The 22,043-nt window shown below is 41.5% G+C and overlaps 1 protein-coding gene across 2 annotated transcripts in view; it reads right to left on the bottom strand.

The window, feature by feature from the left end:
- The window catches only part of ALCAM (activated leukocyte cell adhesion molecule), a 116,333-nt gene extending 104,456 nt beyond the window's left edge, over window positions 1-11,877 (bottom strand). Inside the window, exon 1 of one of the 2 annotated variants that reach the window (XM_035315065.1) lies at window positions 11,546-11,877. In XM_035315065.1, the coding sequence (XP_035170956.1) occupies window positions 11,546-11,627 (82 nt within the window). In that variant the 5' untranslated portion in view covers window positions 11,628-11,877. The remainder of the gene's footprint in view (window positions 1-11,545) is intronic. The other variant, XM_035315066.1, reaches the window with a different exon arrangement.
- Window positions 11,878-22,043: the final 10,166 nt, after the last annotated feature.

Here is a 22,043-nt window from a genome sequence, read left to right as displayed (position 1 = left end):
TCCCTTAAAACACTTGTTCAGAAGATCCACCTTAACCCCAAGAATTTTCCAGAAAGCTTCCACAGAAAGCTTGCTTCTCACCCTCCACAACTCACTTCCCTTGCCAGCAAAACCTCAAGCAGTGCTGCTGTGCAGAAGACTTACCTTCAAACTTCTGCCTTGACAGGCCTGTGGGCCACACACCACCATCAGGCGGCCTGCACTCGCTCTGCGCTGCTGAAGCTGGGGCTCTCGGCTTCCCCCCGCCATCTTCTCGGCGGGAGTGGATTTGACAAGGGAGAGCCAAAAGCGTGGTTTCCCTCAGGTTAAGCTGGCTATTCTCCAGAAACTTAGATGCATGAGTCCCTGACAAAAACGCATGAGGTGCAGCTCCTTCTGGTCACCAAAACAGCGGACAATTTGATCTTGTTACTGCCTTTCCTGGCAGCATCCTTTCACAGGCCTTGTCAAAAGAAGTTTCATCCCTCTTGGTCGCCACTGAAAGGCCCCATTCCATGGTTTCTTCCTGCAGGCCTGATGGGTACACCGAATTTGTCACAGAGAAGTAGGCAATTTGTCTTCCACCCGTGCACGCCGCTCCCTGTGGAAATGGTGACTCGTGTCTTTGGTCTGGCCTGCAGCCACCGACATCAAGCTTCTCTTTCTGCTGTAACTCATCTGTGATCCAGCCAGGAGCATTTGCTTACAGAGTACTGGGAGAAAACTGAACTTTTAAATTCAAAAAAAAAAAAAAAAAGAGTATAGCTTCCTTTTCACATTAATACATCTAAAAGATTCAAAGAAGCGTTCTTGCAGTACTTCAGCTTTCCTTAATTGTTATAACTTCCAAAGCCTCTGCTCCACAAAACTAAAATCAGAGAGACGTACTAGGCAATGAGTGAAGTTTAGCAAACAAAATATGCTAGCAAAAAGACATTTTCTATTTCTCATCCTGAAATGCTCCCAGATACCTTTTGATGTTCAAGTGCAGCTTATAACTCAAAAAAGCTTCTCTTAGGTAATTTTGTTTTCTTTAAACCACTGTTCTCAACACTTCTTAAGCATCATGCTGAAAAGATTGAAATCGTAGGGTAAGAATTTCAGTATTCCATTTTTGTAATCTTTTTTTCTTTTTCTACAAACTTGGAAAGAAATTCAGATTCCCCTCCATATAAAACAGTAGAAAAGCAAACAGCTTCTTCCACTGTGAATCAGCATGCTGGCTCGCTTCACACACTTCTAAAGCATCCACACACACGCCATCAGCAGAAGAGATTGCAGCTGGCAATACACAGACAGTCACCAGTGCTCAGCCCAGCCCTTTCCTGCTGCAGAGCAAAGAAATCCCTTTCTGGAGGACATGCTGCTCCTGCTGCCAGTCCTGATGGGCACACATGATTTTCAGGTGCTCATCACACCACAGCTCCCTCCTGCCCAGCCTCCAGTGCAAAGTTTGGCTACTCTGATACAGGAGAGCTCTTTAACATGCTATGTCTGCAAACGCAATTCATGCAAGGCTAAGCACCCTGGACTCACACAATGGCAACAACCATTATCAAGGATGTATGCCTGCTGCAGAAGCAGCACATAAAAAAAAAAATGATCTGGCCTTCCATTTATGGCTTTACTGAGGAGCCCAAGGCCACTACCAAGTGCTCACAATGTTTGAAATTGCCACAAGAAACAAAAAACTCAATCATTTTTTCCACCACTTGAGTACCAGAGTTTGTTAGACTATTCAAATACACCCAAATGAAATGAATGCTATGGTACTTAACACCCTAGCTTAGCAGTGTGGGACTGCTGACATGTACAAGAGAAAACAAAAATGAAACAGAAACAACCAACTTGCACAGTGACCTCTCCCAAGCCACTACCAGTCCCAGTTCAAAACAGTGATGTCTGTAGGCAGAAGGATGCTGTTTGAAAAGCCTGGCATAGGCACAGAAAACCTGTGAAACTTTAACTTACTTGAGGGATCACTGATCACTTTCCTCCTTCCTTAAATGACATTTTAGAAAATAAAGTTTAAAAATAATAATAAAAACCAACCAGTCCTCCATCTTCCCTAAGCAAATGGAATTAAAGTTTGTGTGTATTTTTGTTGTTGTTTTGCTTTTTGAAGTTATCATTGTGGAAAATACTAGGAAATTGCTAAACCAAGTGCTTCATTAACAGAAAATTTAGGTCTTAACATCATGTTTTGAATAAATGTAAGCATAGATAAAACATTTATTTTTCCTAGTACCTTTCCTTCTCTGCCTTCCTATAGGTAGTGATGATCCATCTTTAAAGAAAAAATTGAAAAAAAATCCAGACTTTACAAAAAAAAAATCAGCAAGAAAAAAAAATGCAATACTCCCATTAAAGCCTCTGTTAAAATCTTCACTTCTAGATTTATATACAGTTCACTATGCTCTGTCACAGAATATCCAGATTATAAACCATTAACCTCCTTTTGTGGTTATGAAAAAAAGCTATGATGTAAAGTACACTGAATAAAAGTAACAAATATTTATTCTATCACAGGAAAAATGCTCCTCACAAGGAGCCCTGGTCTCCAACATGCCTGCATTCTGCTCTTCCACACTTGCATGAAAAGACTCCTAGAACTGTCCTTGCTGTTTACAGATGACAACACCTTGAAGGAAGACTAGCAACCATCTAAAAGCAAAAAAAAAAAAAAAAACAACAATGATTTGTGAGCCTGTCGTGAATTTGAATCCACACCTAAAGCAAGGCACCCTGCCATACTAAGAAGGCTAGGTTTTTATATATCCTTATGCAAAGCACTTTCTAAATGTGCTATTTCCAAAGCTATTATCTGGGCCTCAAGAGTAACTAGATACAAATCCACAACAGTAATTTGTTTCGAGAAACAGTTGAAACACTACGTCTGCCCAGAAAAATTAATAAGCTATTGAGGTAAAATATCAACTTCAATCTCATGAAATTGGACTGTGAATTCCAGCTAAAAAAATGATTCACCTGCCTCTCCTCCCACGTGTGCGGATGTCATCCCTCACAACACCCGACTTCTTTCTGGATGAAGCTTCTGCCAGCTCACACTCACCCATTCAGTATTCATTAAAGAAATACACTGCTTTATTCATTTCTCTATGCCCTCTGCATCTGATGTAATGGAAACAGAGCCAGAGATCATGAGCATACCAAGTACGCCGAAGCCCATCTTTCTTTATCACTGCTGTACTCACAGATGGAAATAATGATAAAAAGCAACCCATGGAGCTCTTTGCACATCATCCAGAACCGGAGAACAAAGTGACACCCCTAAAGCAAGCACATAGCTCTCTGCAGCAGTTCAGAGTATAAGTATGCCCCTAACAAAAGCAGGGAATTTGTCAAACTTGGGAGGAAAACAGATCTTTCGCCTGCCACCATGGGCACTGGAGCTGACCACTGCTACAGCATTTTTCTGCCCTCTGGCTCTTCACCTGTATGCTGTCCAAGAGAACCTCCACAGCATCAGCTGTGGGAAGGTGGCAGCCAGCACACCCTGACACCCAGCTCTATCCCACTCCCTCCCCTACAACAAGACATAATTCCCAGCTTATATCTGGCTGGCTCTCATACAGCCACAATACATCTCTTACAGCCCCCGGATAGATAAGCATTTTGATATGCGCAGTGATGGATTCTGTGAATCTCTGCTGAAAAAGGGCTTGCTCGCATCTTCTAGTGCATGCGTGGTTGGTTATCACCCTCACAACACAACAGTTATTTTCTTACCATCTCAAAAGTTTTCGACTGCTTCCCTGAAGACAGACAGAAGTCTCTGATTTAATACCGCAGGGTTCTTAAAGTGATAAGGACTGACAAGTAATGGCCTGCAGACACAACTGAGTTGAGATGAAATACCAGAACCTGACCCTTACCAAACTTGCAGATGAGCTTTCAGGAGACACACTCGGACATCAGACATGCACGTAGACACTTAGGAATTTGCTGCTGTGGGGCACCACACATTAACCAGGGTTAAACCTAGGGAGTAAAGGTTATACTTAAGGACTTAAACTTCAAAGCTAAGGCAGAACACGTTGCATCTCTCAGCTGTGCGAGATGAGTAAGGTGAAACTGAACCACAGAACGGGTGCCCCTTCAAAAGGCAAAATCCTTAATGTTACAGAAGCCATGGCAAGAGCGGAACTATTATGGCAAAATATTTTCAGAAAGTTTAAAACATTTAATGAAAAATAAACCAACACCTTTTCTGACAACAGAAATATGCAAAATGGAACTTTATGCAATGTGAAGTCACTGTCATTATTTACTTATATTAATGGTGGCTATTTAAATCTGCAGATCTGTCTGCATAGCCAGCTCTCTATTAGTAAGAGCTCTTACAAGCACAAGAACCCCACAGAAAGAAATGTAATTTACTAATATAAAATGGAAACTCGGGGGATGTTCACAATACTGACCTCCATATTACTTCTGTGTAGACAAGGTTCAAGATTAGCAGTAAAAGTTGCTTGAGAAGTGAGGAGTAACGTTTAAAAAAAGCTTGACAAAAATTTCAGTCACGAATTAAAGTTGGAAAAATTATCCCATTGTCTACTTTTCAAGCCATCAAGTGCAAGTGCCAAATACTTTCTTGATTTACGTCACTAGCTGTCAGTGTCAGAAACTTAAGTTTCCCAGTTTGCAAAGGCAAACCTCATAATGTTGCATCGATATTATCAAGTTAATTTTAATATGTAACACTTATCCTATTATCTTGTCTATAAGCAAGCACTTTTTATAGTACTTGATGTAAACTACCAAGAATGAAGGAATAAATTCAGAACTCTTTTCTGAAATGACATGCCTGTACCAAAGTTCCCCAAATACTCAGTTCCTCATCCTTAATTTTTTGTTCTATATATGGCTTTGTATGTAACAGACATTACATTAATCCGCGCTCTCCAAAACCACTAGAACAAGCCAACGAACACAATTTTATCTGAATGGGTAACAGAATTCACTCAGCTAAATGCACGCTGCTTTCTAGATTTCACAAAGCAAAATTGCATCCCCAAATGGATTAATACCCTAGGCTAATGCCCTACATAACAGCAGCTGAACATTTCAGAAGCTCATGCCACAAAATAATATTAAAACCTTTCACTTGCATTCAACTGTATATCGCTTTAAGCCCAATTTAAACTGAGTATTCTCTGTAAGATACTCAGTTACAAAGCCTTATGTGAAAGTTTACCATTCCACTCCACAGATAACATGCCTCAGCCCTTACTTGTCCTTCCAATATATGAAGGTTAGCAACTCTTCCTGGCAAGCAGGGTAAGCTCACTCAAGTCAGAGTTCTTGAAAAATAAGTTGCTCTGCTTCTTACAAACAAACAAAAAAGGAACAACACTGGAATGAGTATATGTCAGCTGTATAAAAATGCCATGTTTAGCTGTACAGAAGCTTCATCTGTTTTATAATCTAATATCTAGGGTCATTTTCTCTAGTTAAATTGAAAAATTAGGAGGAAAAAATAGGTAGTTTCTGCAGCAAGTCAAGTGACAAAGGGCATTTGTGCAGGATAGAAATAGTGCTGAGTTCATTACAAGTTTACTCAACGTCAACTTGAATTAAAAGGATTTTTATTTTTAATAGAAGGGCCTGGCCCTTAATGAGGCTTCATAGCTAGTCTCAAAACAGTCTGATGAGAAATAATATCAGAAAAAAAAACTGAACCCAAGAGAACTACTAACTCCAAAGTCTGCAGAACCGTTTTTGGCTTTCTGCATTTAGCAATTTGTATATTAGAGAATAGGTTAAATAGAATAACCATAGAATGGGTTAAAAGCATATGAGCACATCCCTAAGGTGGCTTTTTTTTTGCTATAATTCAGAGTCTGTTTACAGAACAGTGTATTTCCAGTTTTTCTTTACAATCCTAGAAGAACTTGTTTTTTGTTAAATGAGGGTCCTACTTCATCAGTGCTGCTGATGTGTTCAAGATCTCCCTTGCCACAACAGCTACTGAATACAGTCATTCCCTTACACTGCCTGTACCCTGTTTTGTCCAACACCATTCTTGGCTCTTTGAGAGTACCCTCTTTTTATCCTAAATTAATTTTTTTCATTTCTCCATGAAGCCCCCTTCAGATGTCAGTAAAAAACCTAGTTCTGTAATGCATCCCTTTAAGAAACCTGCAATGCCTTGCTGCACAAGAGACATTCCATAACTGACTCACCTCTTTGGATTTGCCTATCTATGTGACTCAGTTTTGTCCTTCCTTCTTCCTCATGCAACAGGAAGTCTGTGATGAAAGCAGAATGCCTTCAAAAAACAAAAGCCTAATGCCACAGAACACTTAAGAACGACAGGCCTTTTTTTAAACACTTCTTTCAACCTGAAGCCTGAGGTCTGAGAAAAGCACAATGCTTCAAGCTTCTAAGAGGAAGGTAGCGGAGCTCCCTCTATTGAATTAGCTGCCAAAAATCTCTTCAATATAAAAGAACTGAACTATGCTCAGTGTTCTGTTTTAGAAGGAATAGAAAATCCCACCACCACAAGACTCCAGCCAGGACAGCTAGGACTTGCCTATCAGGTAGGCAGGCTGCAGGACAGAGCTACACAGGGGCACAGGCACCATACAGAGCACCCAATGCGTGCCGAAACACCACCAATTCCCCAGGACTCCAAACCTGGAGATTCCTGCATTCCACGAGACCTAAGGAGATGCTTAATATTTTACCGGTGTTTGAGCACTCCCCCTTAGGGCTCAGATTGCCATAACTGGTATCCACTAGGAAATTCTACAGATTGGACTACTGCAGCAAACAATGCAACACATGAAAGCTGCTGAAGTATTTGCAGTTTTCCTTCCACAATAAGAGGTTAACTATACATAGTACGACCTAATTGAAAACAGATGATACAGATACTCAAACTGTGGAAACACTCATTAAATCACTGACTGCACTTTTTGCTTGTTATCAGGGAAACAGCTTAGTGCTTCCATTGCTATTGAAAGCACTTCAAATGCTTTCTAACCAAACATTACAGAACTGTTCTAACCCCTGATAACCTCAAAAAATCATACCCTAAAGCTGCATGCACTCTTCATCTCCACTGTTTTATCAATTTCTCCCTTTTTTCCTCCCAAAAAGGGAATATTTCTTATCAACAAAAAAATACCAGCTCAGTAGAAAGAGGGGTTGTTTTAATAAATAAATACTTATTTGCCTTTCTAGAGAACTGTATCTATGATAAGGAAAGCAATTTTATCTCAGGCTAGGCAGATATTCCTCAAACGAGCCGCCACCTTAGAGCAGTGGATTAACATCCACTGGAGTAGGATCGACTGTGATTCAAACCACCCTCAACAAAACACATTGGAAAAAGAAGAAAACAAAGTTTAAAAAAAATAATAATAAAAAAAAAAGGGATAGAAACTTGATCTGATTGCTGCCAGCAGCAGATTGTCAGCACACTAGCTGTGCTTCAATCTTTTATGTAAGAGATGAGATTCGTTTTCAAGCATATTAGAGACAGAAATGTACAGCCTCCTTTAATATTCATACTGTTCCTAACAGGGAGAAGATACCAAGATAAAGAATGTGTAGGTCAAAGCCTTGTCTTCAGGGAAGATAATTTCAAATCAAGGGAGTGTTCAAATCAAATGAACTAATGTTCACTTTTCCCTGGAAAAAAATCACATTCTGCTCGAGTCAATTTTAATTATCACCCCACAGCATTTACAATTCTTGAAGATTGTCTCATTTGAGCATTGGTGCATGGAAGCATAACTATTTTTCTTGAAAGCAGAGGAGCTCAAGAGAAACTAGTGTGTTGCAACAGGTGCTCAATTCTCTTACAGGCGTGGCCTTACAGTTTACATCCATCTTCTGTTAAAAAAAAAAAATGCATTACCAAAATAAAGATGTATCTATTGGTCAACCCAGAGGAACCTTGAGGAGCACTGAACGGAGATTATGCGGTTTATGTAAAGCAGTATCTCTCAAATGCTGGACATAAAGTCTAGCCATGTATCAGAGTCTGCAGAGTTGAACAAGACCATACTAAAAAAAAAAACATTATTAGTGGTGTGAAAACGCAGTTTCCACAGTCAGTGTGGTTATATATATATATATACACACATATATATATAAAGGTGTGAAACAGCAGTGGAACAACAGCACTGCAAACCAGACCCAGAGCCAGCCTACCTCTGATGATCATCATTATGGTCATACAGTGCAGATCACAAAAAAAGGAGATCGAATATTAATCATCAGCTATCAGGAAATTCAGTTATGAGTTGGAACTCCTACAAAGTCAACTCATTCAGTCTCTCAACTGTAAATGGGTTCAAAGTGCATCCAGACAGGCCTGGCTCCCCCACAGACAGCTCCCTGCTTTGCTATCTGTTTTTGTTTCACTACAGGCTCAATAATCAGCCCCAAATAACTCCAACTGTCCAAAAAATAATAAAAAAAATACTCTCCATAAAGTCCCCATGGTAGTAATCTAATAAAATCCCATGGTGATGGAATGTGGTATGGCTGGTAAGCACATTAAAACTACTGCCACTATAGTAATCCTTGTTTTTACATTAGATCCTTTGCTACCACGTGTTAAAAGATATGTCATTTGGAAAATCTGCAGCGAGCAGTCAACAGCACAAGACTACAAACCACATTACAGAAGTAGGGTATCTGTACGAAAATGGAAAAGATAGGCTTATCCTGATTGCACAGATGTAATTTGCATTATGTAAAGTAATGACATTTTCTTCATTTTCCCCTTCATGCGTCAGCTTGCACTGATATTAGAGATTCAGTTCCCCCCAAACTTTCAGATGGAGATAAGCCAACAAATAGTTTCAGTTCTAAATTTAAGACAGCTGAACTGAAACTGTTTTTCCTGGGATTACAGGTTAGCATCCCTGGTTACTTTCACTAAAGAGAACGGATGGTACTGTAACTAGGGGTATTCACTCTTGCACAGCTTATTTCCACTTCCCAAACTATCTGGGCATTAAATACGACTTACCACAGAGGTATTTATCCCAAGAACATAACAAAATGTATTTCTTCAGTAAAAGAAATAAATAAATAAAATCAATGGGCTGGGTCATTTAAGGAACTGAAGAATTTAGTTTCATTCACTCTGAAATTTCAGAGACCTACAGACCTGGACGATTTCTATTGTTGTTTTCTGCCTTAGGAGAAGTGCTAGAAAACCAGTAGACAAGGGGACAGCACAAGAAGAAAAGAACATATGTTGCAAGACTTTTCTAGTATATTTTTACCAAAAGAAGAAAAAAAAAAAGGATATATAAACAAGTCAAACACTTCCCAAAACAAATGATTTAACAACTTCTAGCTCACTTAAAAACAAGTCTGTTTGTGTACTGGACTACAGAAACAGCATATCAAAATAAATATGTACCAAACACGGTATGTAGGTTTCCTGACCCCAATGTCGAAAAAGTCATGTGAACTCCAGATCTCAGTACAGAAAACCGGTTTCCTTAGATCAACATCATGCCAGATATACCAGGAAAGGAAGGAAAAAAAAAAAAAAAGAGCCAGGAGAAGAGCCAGGAGTGAGAACACAGTAAGCATCCTGCAAATGAGGAGACTACATACTGCAGTCTTACTACCATTACACAATACAGTAGTATGCAACCAATCTTTAGTAACAGGACATGAAATGAGAGACTCATCCTTACAATTATCATCCACTAGAAAGCAGGAGGGAGGAGGAAGCATCACAGAGATTGTGGTTAGCTCCTGATTAAGGGTTGACTTTTTCCACATACAGTCATCTTCTCCAAAAGAGCCTGAGATTTTAATTGGTATTCTTATTCAGTCTGATCTACAGGTAGGCTCCTGGCACTAAACCAGGACTTGGACCACCTCTCTTTTTTTCTTTTTTTTTTTTCTTTTTTTTTTTTTTTACAGGGAGATCTACCTAGGCAGTATATTCTGAGATGAAAACCTCAGTGTTTCTCATAGGAATCCCCAACCACCCTGAATGTTGCTGGAGAAACCTACATTTAATGCACGTCAACTTTTAATATGCTTTTAATATCTTACCTATTGCTTTCCATACGCAAACCTGAAACGGAACTGCCAAAAAGCCATAGTGATAGAGTAAGATATCCAGAATTTGTGGTGAATGACAGCAAATCAGCATGAAATAGCTGAGATAGCAAGGAGAAAGAGATGTGAAATGCAAAGTAATACCAAAATCTTTTGAAAGATGTGTTTTTTAGGTATCTTTTGTCCTCCACACAATAAAAACTAGAGGCTCAAATCAGTTTTCCCGGGATTTGCAGTACATCTGGGAAAGTTTCTGAGATGGGGTGGGGCTGTTTTCTGCCCCTGTGTATCTGCCTGCATTGTGATCGGTTAGCCTGAGCTTCTCATTGAGAGGGCAAGGAAGAAGCGAAGGGCAGAGAGAGCTAGGTTTGCCTAGAGAAATGGTTTATCTCTAACCTGTTTATGTAATAGCTGGTCAAGTTCCATTTTTTATAGACCTCCATCAATGCAACCCTTGAGGTGAAGTATTTTTATGATTCAGATCTCCTTCAGCAGGGAAACGTAGATAGCCACACAGTCGGTAGGATCATTTCTTATTTACATTAGAGGAAAGTGGGACAAAACTCTCTACAGGGGACAAGTCTTTCTTCTCGGCTGAGGTGCTTATCTCTCTGGATGCTCCGCATGCCTTTAAAATTTCATGAAACGCACAATCCTTCCTGAAGAGTTTCTCTACATCACAGAAATCGGCATTCACTGTACTCTGCCACTGAGACTTACATATGTAAGTCTTACGGTGATTATATGCTGTAACGCCAAGGCAAAGACCCAGCACAACAGCTTGACATATCGCTTACACTTCTCCTATTGCTTCTGGGTCTGTTTGGAGCTTTTATTTAAAACTATTCTAATAGAAATTAAAGCTTTGGCAGCCTCGCTACGCTGGTGTGGCTGGTTTCCTACTTACCCAAAGCTTGCACTAAATAAACGCAATTACAGCGGTGAAGGAAAAAGGCTCCTAAAGGGCCGTTCTGCGGTGCGGTGAGGACATACTGCCTGCACACGGCCAGCCGGAGAGCACGTAGTACCACGGCAGGGGCCGGGAGCGAGAAGAAAAAGCCAACTCCAAGCTTTTTGCAAAAAACCCGAGACCTCGCAACAGCCGGCACATCCAGACAGAGGCACCCCTCTAGAGCAATGCAGAGCGCTACCACGGGCTGCCGCTCTTTCTACAGGAATAACCCAGCCGGCTCTCTACGGCGAATGCAGAACTCCTCACTTCGCGGCTTCTCTCCCTCAGACTTTCACACTCTCGGCATTTACAAAAAATATAAATAAATAAAGATAAATACAGCCGACGGACGCCTCGCCACCAAACCGCTCCCCGAGCGACCCCGGGGGGGAAGGGGGGGGGGGAGTCGAGGTCCCCTCGAGCGATCCTCCGGGAGGCTCCTGACCGCTGCCTCCCCTCGGAGGTTTTTGGGGCAGAGAAGGGGTCTGGGAGCGGGGAGAGGAGCCGGGCTGCTCCCCGAGCTAGCGGCCGTCCGAGTTAGCGTCTCACCTGGCGGCAGGCAGAGGGCTCCGAGCAGCAGCAGGAGGCTGAGCAGCGGGCGGAGGCTGCGGGAGGCGCGGGGCTCCATCATCCCGCCTGCCCGCCGCGGGACCGGCAGCAGCAGGAGGAGGAGGAGGAAGAGGAGGAGGAGGAGGAAGAGGAGGCGGCCTTCTTCCCTCCCGCCACCCAGCACGGAGGCAGCTTGAACTGCGGCGAGGCTGGGAGGCCGGCGGCGGAGGCTCGGTGGAGTCCCGGGAGCCGAGGAGGGCTCGGAGCAACGAGCGGCTCGGCGGCGGGGCAGGTGGCGGCAGCCGAGCGGCGCTCCAGGACTGAGAGCGGATGCCGGGAGGAGGAGCCCGGCCTCGGCACCTCCCCGAGCCGGCCCCCCCGGGGAGGAGAGGGGTGGGCTCGGCTCTCAGACCCCCCAGTCCGCGCGGGGAGGTGCTGCCGAGATGGGTACGGGGGAAAGGAGCGAGCTCTACTCGCCGCGCTCTGCTCGCTGCTGGGGTTTGTCCGCTGGTTCTGCGGAAAGCGAGGAGCTGGGCGCTGCTTTTTGGTTCAGCTGCTACAGCCAGACGGCGGTGCGGCGGAGGGCTGGGAGAGGGGAAGGGAGGAAGGGGGAAATAAGCGCCCTGCAGGCAGCCGGTGCCTCTCCTCGGCTCGCACAGCGCCGTTTGAGCAGCCTGCAGCCCCAGCCGGCGTCTGAAGCGAGCCTGCTGTCTGTCCGGCACCTACCAGGGTGAATAATGCACGGCATGCGGCCGTCCCCCGGGGACTTTCTGCTAGTGAAATCCAAAGTGACGAGAGCTCTGACTTGCTTTGCCATGTGACGATGCGAACTTTTAGACAGGAACTTCCCCCAGAGTCCTGGAAACCAAAGACAAGCAGTTTATTCTGCAAATACGTTTGCTCTTCTCAAAACGATTTTCATGATGACTAAAAACTAAGAACGCTCACGATGGCACAGGGAAGGTTTAAAAGAGCACAGTCTGTGCCTTTTTTGTTCCTCGTGTACTGCACTTGTTTCCAGTAAAATGGGGTAAGGATGTTTCACTTGAGGTCTAAAGCACTGCCTTCAATTCACATCATCCTTTTGTCCTTCCGCATTACCAGCATTACCTTTCTTATTTCTAAGTCATGCCACACAATCAGTTTAAAAAGTATTTTACTTTCTATATTTGCTGCTCATCAAGCTCTGTCATCCCTTGCTTTCCGAGGAGATTTCTCTCAATGAGCATTTTACTAAGCAGATTACAAAATAAAAAAAAAAAAAAAAATACTACTTTTAAGATCAAGAATCTTTTTGTCTTCCTTTTAAAACCGCTTTCTATTTCCAATTCAGGGCTGTTGTTTTTTGGTTTGTTTGTTTGTTTGTTTTTCCTTCTTTCTTTTATGTTCAAAAGCAGTGCTGAGTACTGATTAGTAGGGGTATTCGGTAATTTTATTGCTTTAGAGCCTGGAGACACCTCAAAATCTCGATAGGAATTGTATAGAACTACCTTGAGGTGACCACCTAATCTAGTTCAAAGTTGTTTTTCTCTTGTTTTTTAACTTCTAGTATGTGCTGGTTTGACAACAGCTCGGGCTCCATTACACATTAAGGGCCTAATCCTGCCTTCTTTATTGATATGGACAAGCCTGTTAAAGCCAGTGGGATTGTGGATGGGAGAAAAGATTGAAAAGTCAAACTCTAAAAATGATCCTAATGCAAGCAAAGAGAGAAGAGGAGAGGGCTTGTAGGCCTGAATAATGGTGCACTTAGTGTGTGTTTTGTTTTGAGCGTGACAATAGTTCAATTTGCCAGGATCAAACAAATACATGAATTGTTTTGCAGGATTAGAGAAGTAAATAATGCCCAAGCACCTTGTTTTAAAAGCAGATGACTAACTGTTACCTCATTTGCGTCAAAATAACACATAGTGTATGTTTTCTGTCAGTGGGAGCAAGGATGAGGAAATCTTTGTGAATGTGGCAAACAATTTCCAATGGGATGGTGCAGAGACTAAAAGGTGAGCTATAGAACCGTGCCTTTCAAACAGCCAAAACTTACAGCATCATTTTACAATTTATGCTCACGATAATGTTCAAAAAAAATCTTTGATGACTCTTCTGCTCTCATGTCAATTCTGAATGTGTTGTTAAAGGTCTGTAAGAAATATGAGAAATGCAGAAGATAACATTATGGGTGTAATACTTGAAATCAGAAGCATGATTTGTTTCGGGTTTCCCTCACTACTTTGTCATTTCTCTTCAAAGCTGTTTCTACCTTTCACTTGAAAGAAGCTCTTTGAATTCTGAGTAAATAGAAAACATCTCAAGCTCAGATTACTCAAATGTTTTGATAACTTTACGGGAATTTAAATGTGATTAGAAATTGTCAAGATAATTATTAAAGATATCTTTATGTGCTATGTCATTTAAACTGTCCTTAATACTGAGATTTGTAATTAATTCTTTTAATGTCTATTGGGATGACAGAATATAGGTTTGTTTTTTTACAATTTATTTTCTTGGGGCATGCTCCTGTTCCCATTGAAGTTAATGGGAGTATGAGTGAGTCACTGATCTATTGGGAAAACAGCAACTGCCTGGCTTTACTGTCCAAAGTAAACATTTTTTGAAGGAGTTAAAACAGTTACTAGTATAATTTTTTTTCTTTTGTAGAAAATAACACTGTGTTTCAAAAGCACTAATAATAATAATAAAAAAACTCTTTGATATATGCTTAATCCTATCAAACCATAGATTTTGCATTTATGTGACAGAGTGGATTAAAAATGTAATCCATTAATAATAGATCATGCATCATAACAAGTTTTTTTCTGAGCTGAAATACTATTTTCCATTTCCAACGTATGTGTAAAATAGTTCCTTTGGGAGCAAATTCCTAGCACTAATAGTACAGAATATTGTCAACTAGAGCAATACTTGAGACACCTGGTAATTTAATCCATTGTTAATACTGAGTGAGTAAACTTTAGTCTTGGGTGGTGGTTAACATCATGACAATGAAACAGTACATGCTATTTTGGCTCAGCATTCAGCAGTGCATTCCGCAAAATGGAAGTCTTATGTTGTTGAAATTGTCCCTGAGCCTTAAGCAACCACCAAATGCAATGTCCAGCCTTGTGTTTCCATAAGTTTAGTTCAGTTAGTTTAACTGGATGCTGTTAAATTAGAGGTATTAATTCAGAAGATACATATATGCATATTGGTCTTGTCATTTGTGTTGGTACTCATTGAGACATTTTTTTTTAAACCAAGGATTAAACACGAATTTAACCTATGCTGCCAGTTACAATGCTGCTAAAAGCAACTGCTGTCAGTGAATTATCTGGGATTTGGGCCACATTTTTTATGACAGCTGGGAAATCCACAAGGTGCTTCTCGCTCCCTTAGGCACCTGAGTACCTTTACACACCAGGCTCTGCAAATCTCAGCCAAAGCACGCTGAAGTTGAGTGCAGGCTTTCTGATGACTTTGCTTGATTAAGGGATGAGCCCTGGTAGAATAGTGTTGTTTGTCAAGAGTTATTCTGCATTGCTCGGTATCAGCACATGAGTGATCAGGACATAACTGATAGCGAAGTCTGTCCAAACTAGATGAACTGTGTGTGGTTGAGAGTGTCTTTGGGTTGTAAGGTGTTTCAAAGTGTAGGATGCAAGTAGAAAATGGACTAAAATCAGACTTGGGCTAAAGATCAACTGTGGCCAGTCTTAGCACAGAAAAAAGTTTACTGAACAGGGTTTGAGCAAGTATCTGCAGATTTAGCTGACTTGGATCAAAGTAAATGAGACACAAATATTTGGACCGAATGAATAAATAAACAAACAAACCTAACAAATTGCAGTGGAATAATAGTTGGAATCTGTGTTTCCAATATTTCTTCACTGCAGAAATGATCCCACTCAAAACAATCAGCAAATGGCTGACAGTATTGTTATTATAGTCATCAGCATAGCAATTAGGCTTCGGAAACAAATTTATTTTCCTATTATCCATGTCCAATGCACCTGTTTTTACATAATTTAACTAAAGGACCAGTACTGTACAAACATTCATTAAAATGATATTACACTTACATTATATACAAAATATCCAGAATGCCTTCAGCTGAGACAGTTTTCAGAAAACAAGAGTGAGAGGTGGGAGGAAGACATCTGAAGAATCAGTAGTGATTATTGTCTTCATAAGTTTGTGATTTGCCTTTAAAAAAAAAAAAAAAAAAAAGAAGAAGAAGAAGAAGAAAAGAAAAATACCAGCTTAGAAAAGCAGCTCTTGTGCACAAGCATAAGTAGAGCCCAAGTGGCTTAACGTGTCAACTGAGAAGTTCATAAGAAACAAAAACAATCCAGTTCTTCAAGTTGCACCAGTATATATCAACTTTGGTGGTCACCTTCTCACCTTTTACAAAATCTTTTTGCAATTCCCTTTTCCTCAGTCTTCTTTAAAATAGGTTTGAGGCAGGTAAAAGTGAGCAGTTTTCAGGTTTCAGGTCTCTTTTTTCATTATGAAAGCCACTCTAGAAAGTGAGGAATTGTTTTTATATGAAAATCCTGTAGCATACACAACAGCATGTGTGAAGTATAGCTCTGATAATGTATCAGAGATGTAAAATAGCTATAATAAAAGGAATGAGATCGTTAGCACTGCTAAAATGATTACTCTGTTCCCACATTCTCAGCATCCACAGGGCCAAATTCTGTGACTTTCCATGCCTTCTAGTCCTTGGTGGTAGTTGACTATAGCAGGAAAACACCTTAATATATCAACACCTATAGGAACTGACTGACCACCCCCATACTAAGGAGCATCCTTGATGAGACATGTCTCATTCTGCCATAGAGCACCCTGTAAGCACTTGTACAAAATCTGGCTTGCACTGCTGGCATGCCATGAGGGAGCAAGAAAGTGCATAGTGCCATGTGATTTAAGAGGATTTTTATTTATTTATTTATTTTTGTCCTATTTGGTGCCTCCAGCCAACTCCTGATGCTTGCCCAAAGTTGGTCTGTCTGCACAGAGCCTGGACTTCCATGTGCCTCAAGCAGCAAGAAGCACAGTTCTGAGAGAGAATCCGAATCATTAAGGTTGGAAAAGACCTCCAAGATCATCCAGTACAGCCATCCCCCTACCACCAATGACACCCACTAAACCATGTCCCCAGGCACCATGTCCAGCCTCTCCTTGAACACCCCCAGGGATGGTGACACCACCATTTCCCTGGGCAACCTGTTCCAATACCTGACTACTCTTTCTGAGAAGAAATGTCTCTTAATTTCCAACCTAAACCTCCCCTGGCACAACTTGAGGCCATTCCCTCTAGTCCTATCACTAGTTACCTGTGAGAAGAGGCTGACCCCCAGCTCCCCACAGCTTCTTTCAGGTAGTTGTAGAGAGCAATGAGGTCTTCCCTGAGCCTCCTCTTCTCCAGGCTAAACAACCCCAGTTCCCTCAGCCGCTCCTCACAGGACTTGTGCTCCAGACCCCTCACCAGCTTCGTAGCCCTTCTCTGGGCACACTCCACGGCTCGATGTCATTCCTGTAGTGAGGGCCCAAAGCTGAGCAGAGAGGACATAAACCTTGCTGGCTTCAGAAGGCTCCACCATTACCACCACCCCACCACCAGCAGCTGGCAGGCAAGGCCCCTGAGCGCAGCTCTGCCCCAGCAGCACTCTGGCTGCCATCTTAGGCCTCATGAGGGCCCTGTCACAGAGAGGTATGGGCGCCATAGCCAAGTATGAGGAGACCACCTGGTGCCTCTCAGGAGCTCCTGGGGACACAGGGGGACACAAAGGGACACAAGGGGACATAGAGGGGGACACGAAAGGACACAGGGGGGACATGGGGCCCCAAGACACCATCTGCCCCACTGCGTTCCCCTCAGCCCCAGAAGAGCTCATGTTGCTTTTTGGGCACAGGGGCCTTTTCACAGGGCTGTTCATGATGGAGTGGAGTGGGGCTGGTATTGAGCTCACATGAAAACATCCCCCCTTCTGTTTTATCACTGTCACTCTTAGTTAAGACTTGAACTGGTCAGCTCCATCATAACAGTGCTACCAAATCTGGGCCTCTGTTGCCTGATTCTGCCCCTGCTGCCGGTGCAAGTGCAGACAGCACCCTGGCAAAGCAACAGAGAAGACTGGAGGCCCTTTCTGGCCAACATCCTCCTTCTATCTGTTACTGTGCTGTCAGTCAGACAGCAATCTGAAAGCATTTTGATATGTGACACTAGATGCGCGGGTGTAGGAGCTGGTGTTGGGACGGTATTGGGAGTGCCAAAACAGCTTCTGGAGTGTGGGACAGTGCGAATGAGGGCTCTGGAGCCCAGCAACAATGGATGAGCCCACAGGTACCCTCTCCCACATCAACTCCAGAATATATTACTATATTCAAAATTATTTTTGTCATACTTTTAACAGAAACTGTGCCAAGTTTTGGTCCAAAATTTCAAATTCTTACTTGGATCACTGATTTCTGTATGAGCCATGTAATTTTAAAAATCTGCTTGATCAAATATAATCAGAATACTGATGCAGAGCAATTTTTCATCTGAGGGCCTTACACTGATTAAGCCTCAAATCATGACACCTTTGTAAGGTAGATACTTAAATACCTTTCACTTTAGTCCTGCCTTTTATTTGAGGAATTCAAATATGCTTGGCAGCATAGGACAATAGAGAAGATGCTGAAGCCTGGAGAGATGAGCAATTTACCCAGATCTACTTTAAAAAGCAATGGCAAGTTAATGGCAAAATTCAGAGTTTCTGAGTCTCCATCATCCACCATGAAACTAAAGACACTTTTTATACATTGTGTTAGATCTAATTTCTGAATGTTTCATTTATTTACAAATGTAAAGATTGCATAGTAATGCTGGTAGTCATCAGTGAAATGCAGATGCCTGTAGCAGTTAGTGTGCTCGTGTTTAATTTTCAAACCTAACAAAGGGGAGGTAACACATTCAGAGCAGTCATGCATCACAGTGTGTTGTGGATGTTCTCCTTTGCATTATGAAAATAACCAAGGAAAAAATGGAAAAGAATGGAAAGAAATGGGGTATGTTTAATAGAAAGTTTAGAAGTCAACAAGTGAAAGAAGAGAAAGGGAGTCTGGTTTATAGCTCACTCTGACCAGCAGACCATTGCCATGTCTGTAGAGGAAAGCAGGGAAACAATCCTCTAGTCCCATTTCATCTCTCCATAATTCTTAGCTGTGATAAAGAAGAAAATACACAAGGACATAATGATAACAGAAGCAAGATCCAAGTCTAGAAATCTGAAATGAAAAGGAGGAATAAGGGAACAAAAGAGTAAAGGTTAACTTAGAAAAATAAATGATAATGATGTTTTTAATGTCTTCTTATTGCTACTTTTTCTCAAAGTATTTCAGCACCTTGCTTTATAAATAGTACAATTGATATGAGAGGAATTCTTGACAGGATATAATTTTATAGTGATTGCAAAGTAGATGATTTGAAACAAATCCTTGGCTGGTCTGAGCCTTCACTCAATCCACCTAAGCAAAGACTGAGTGTTTTAGGTCTTCTTGCAGCCAAAGGAGAAAAAAAAAAAAAAAAAAAAAAAAAAAAAAAAAAAAAAGTGAAATTCCAGCACAGAACAACAGAACAGCAGACAGCCTGGAGCCTTTCGTGCCTGCTCGACTTACTGGAACCAAAGAAAATTTCTTACCCCTTCTTTAGAAGTGATTTTCTTCCCTTTTTCTCTTGAGCAAACCAAAGAACTTGGATCAAGGGTTGAAGACTGATGAGTTAATGTTGAATAGCACAGGTGTATTGGCTGCACCACACTTCAGAGTTCAGCTCCTTCAAAGAGCTCCTCTGGGAGATTCACCAAAATAAGAACTGAAAAGGAAGAGTTAAAATAGAGGTAGTACTGGATTTCCACCAGTTTGCAATTCTAGCACACTGGATTCTGTACATCCCAAACCTGGACAGTTTCCCTGTGTGACAGGTATTACATCAAACCCTCCTTATCAGTTTTTCCCTCCAGTCTTGTTATTAGTATCAGACCGTCTCATGCTGCATGCCTTTTAACATGAGTAGCTTTCATTCATTAACTTGTAGGAGAGGGTCAGCAGGAAATCAATGATGCTTTTTTATCTAGCCGTATGCGGAACCATTTAAATGAATCCACTGACTATGTTCCAGCATTGCAATTTCTTCCCTGCAACCTTTATTGCAGTGTGTCTGCCCCTGCTTGTGCAGCATCAGCACTTGCAGATTAGAAAGAGAGAGGCTTTTCTCAGTTTTCCTGAGAAAACAAAAGCAGTTGCCTCTTCCCAGCCTGCTAGTTACCCGGAGTAGGGATGAGCTTGCCTCAGGGGACTGACGCACCATGTGTCCATCTCATGTGCCTTAGAGCCATGTTGTTGAACAGTCAGGTTCCTGGCAAAATGCCTTTGATCTTCTGTTCCTTAACTGGATATCTGTGCCAAGGCTAACTTTGTAATTTTTATTTTATTTTACTTTAATGCTTGAAGATTGAAAGGCTTTTAAAACAAGATTGTTTGGACTGCAGGACAACTTGAGGGGGGGAGTACTGGAATATCTCTCATATACACAGTTCTGGTTCCTCAGAAAGTAAATTTAGCTCTCAGGAAGAAGGATGCAATGATTATAAATGTTGAAAATACATTTTTATTATCAAATCAATAGAAATGTGTCAACAGATTTGAAGGAGAGGAGGGTCAGGAAGTGGGTTGTGGGAGTAAACCATGTAGGAGTGATGATTATTATGCAATATGTTACATCAAAACAGCAACGGAAGTGTCCAAAGTGACTGGACTCTCTTTAAATAGCTTTTGCTGTTCCAGAGTAAGGGAAAACTCTGGCTAGAGGGAGTTTACAGATTAAATGCACAGGATGAGAGGAGGATGGCTGAAGGGAAAATAAAAACATTATTCTTATCTTACAAATGGGGCAACGAGGCATTGTGAAATTGACGTGATTCTCTGGAGAAATAAATTTTTAAACTTAAATGGCCCTAAAGTCTGCATTTTTGCATATGTCAAAGATCACAGAAAAGATGTTCTATAAAAAAAATACAGAACAGTTCATCCTTAAAAAAAGAAGAAAATTGTAAGATCCATCTAGAAATATAGTTTTTTAAACATTGTCAATCTACGGTAGCAAATATTTCAGGATTAAATAAAAATGCATCCACATTAAAAGATGGCAAATAAAATACCGTCCTGTTTTAGTTGAATAGTTTACAGTATTCTGCACGTTACATTTTAACATTAAAGCAAAAAGTATAGGAAAAAAAATCAAATCAAACCTGAAGAAATTCTTGGTTTGCAGAAACTAAAGCTGGAGATATATTTTTGATAAAAGCTACCTTTTCATTATCTTCAGGAAACTGTGAAGATGTCTTTGGGAAGGAGATTTATGACAATGAGTATATTGGCAGAAGATGTAAGCACAAGTTGTCAGATTAGGGACTCACATTGAGTTGCGTCCTAGAAGGTAATACCGCTGGCTGGTGCGTCCTTATTAGATAGGCTAACTGGGGTAGAAGCCCATGTGCTCCCAGTGGCTAAAATAATCAGTGTGATTGTAGAAGCGGCACTGCAGGGGCCTTTTACATGCAGAGTGCTGAGAGCTTCTGATAAGGATGGATAACAAATACACATATTTTGCCAATTCTATTTAGTAGAGCTTTGCAACTCAGTGCCTGAAAGACAGTTGTTATTGGCTGTCGCGGGATCAGGCTCTGCAAGACGTGGCACATGGTGGATTCAAGCTCCTGTTCACATTCTTTCAGGATGTGCTAAAAGGTTATTTGCTAGGGACTGCAGTCAAAAGGGTTCAGACCTGCCCAGCACTAATGTTCTGAAAAATTGCACTTAGTAACAATGCACAGAGTCTACCTGTTTTATAAAGGGTAGACTTAACAAGATCTCTCTGCTTTTCCGGCTTGAATTTAAGATAACTTTTTTAGTCCAAAATGTTTTTCAGAGGGCAGTTTATTCTCCTGATTGTACTACCTGGAGTTAAGACTTCTTTCAGGCTTACTGCTCACCCTATTCTCCCTTGTCATAAAGTCTCCCGTGTCTCATCTTGACAAGATGTTCTTCCCACATCCCATTATCTCTGTTGCTGTTCTCTGCTAGTCCCAGTTCACATGTGTGCTTATCTCTTGGTTCCCCCTGCACTTTTAAATCATTTGTCTTAGCTTACAGGCAGGTTTCGACCTGTTTGTCCACAGCCAGGCAACCTTCAAACTGCCAGTCAGTTTTTCTCCCCACTCTTCTCTGTGCACCTGACTCTGGCTCTCACCATGAGCATGAACCCTTTGACTCTGATTGCCACCATACTGAGTTCAGCAGCATGGCATTCTCCTGTTCCTTGGAAATTCAGCTATAGTCTCATTCATTCCAGAATAACTTGTGTCTCATCGGCTGATTTTATTTTCTGTGTGGGGCTTTTTCAATTCACTCTGAGCCAAAGGTGTTATACAGTTATTACAAGTAAACAGACTTATTA

The sequence above is a fragment of the Oxyura jamaicensis genome, chromosome 1 (assembly GCF_011077185.1).
Source record: "Oxyura jamaicensis isolate SHBP4307 breed ruddy duck chromosome 1, BPBGC_Ojam_1.0, whole genome shotgun sequence".
In the NCBI taxonomy this organism is placed as follows: Eukaryota; Metazoa; Chordata; class Aves; order Anseriformes; family Anatidae; genus Oxyura; species Oxyura jamaicensis.
The sequence above is the reverse complement of the archived record's forward strand: the minus strand, read 5'-3'. Positions and strand labels throughout refer to the sequence as shown.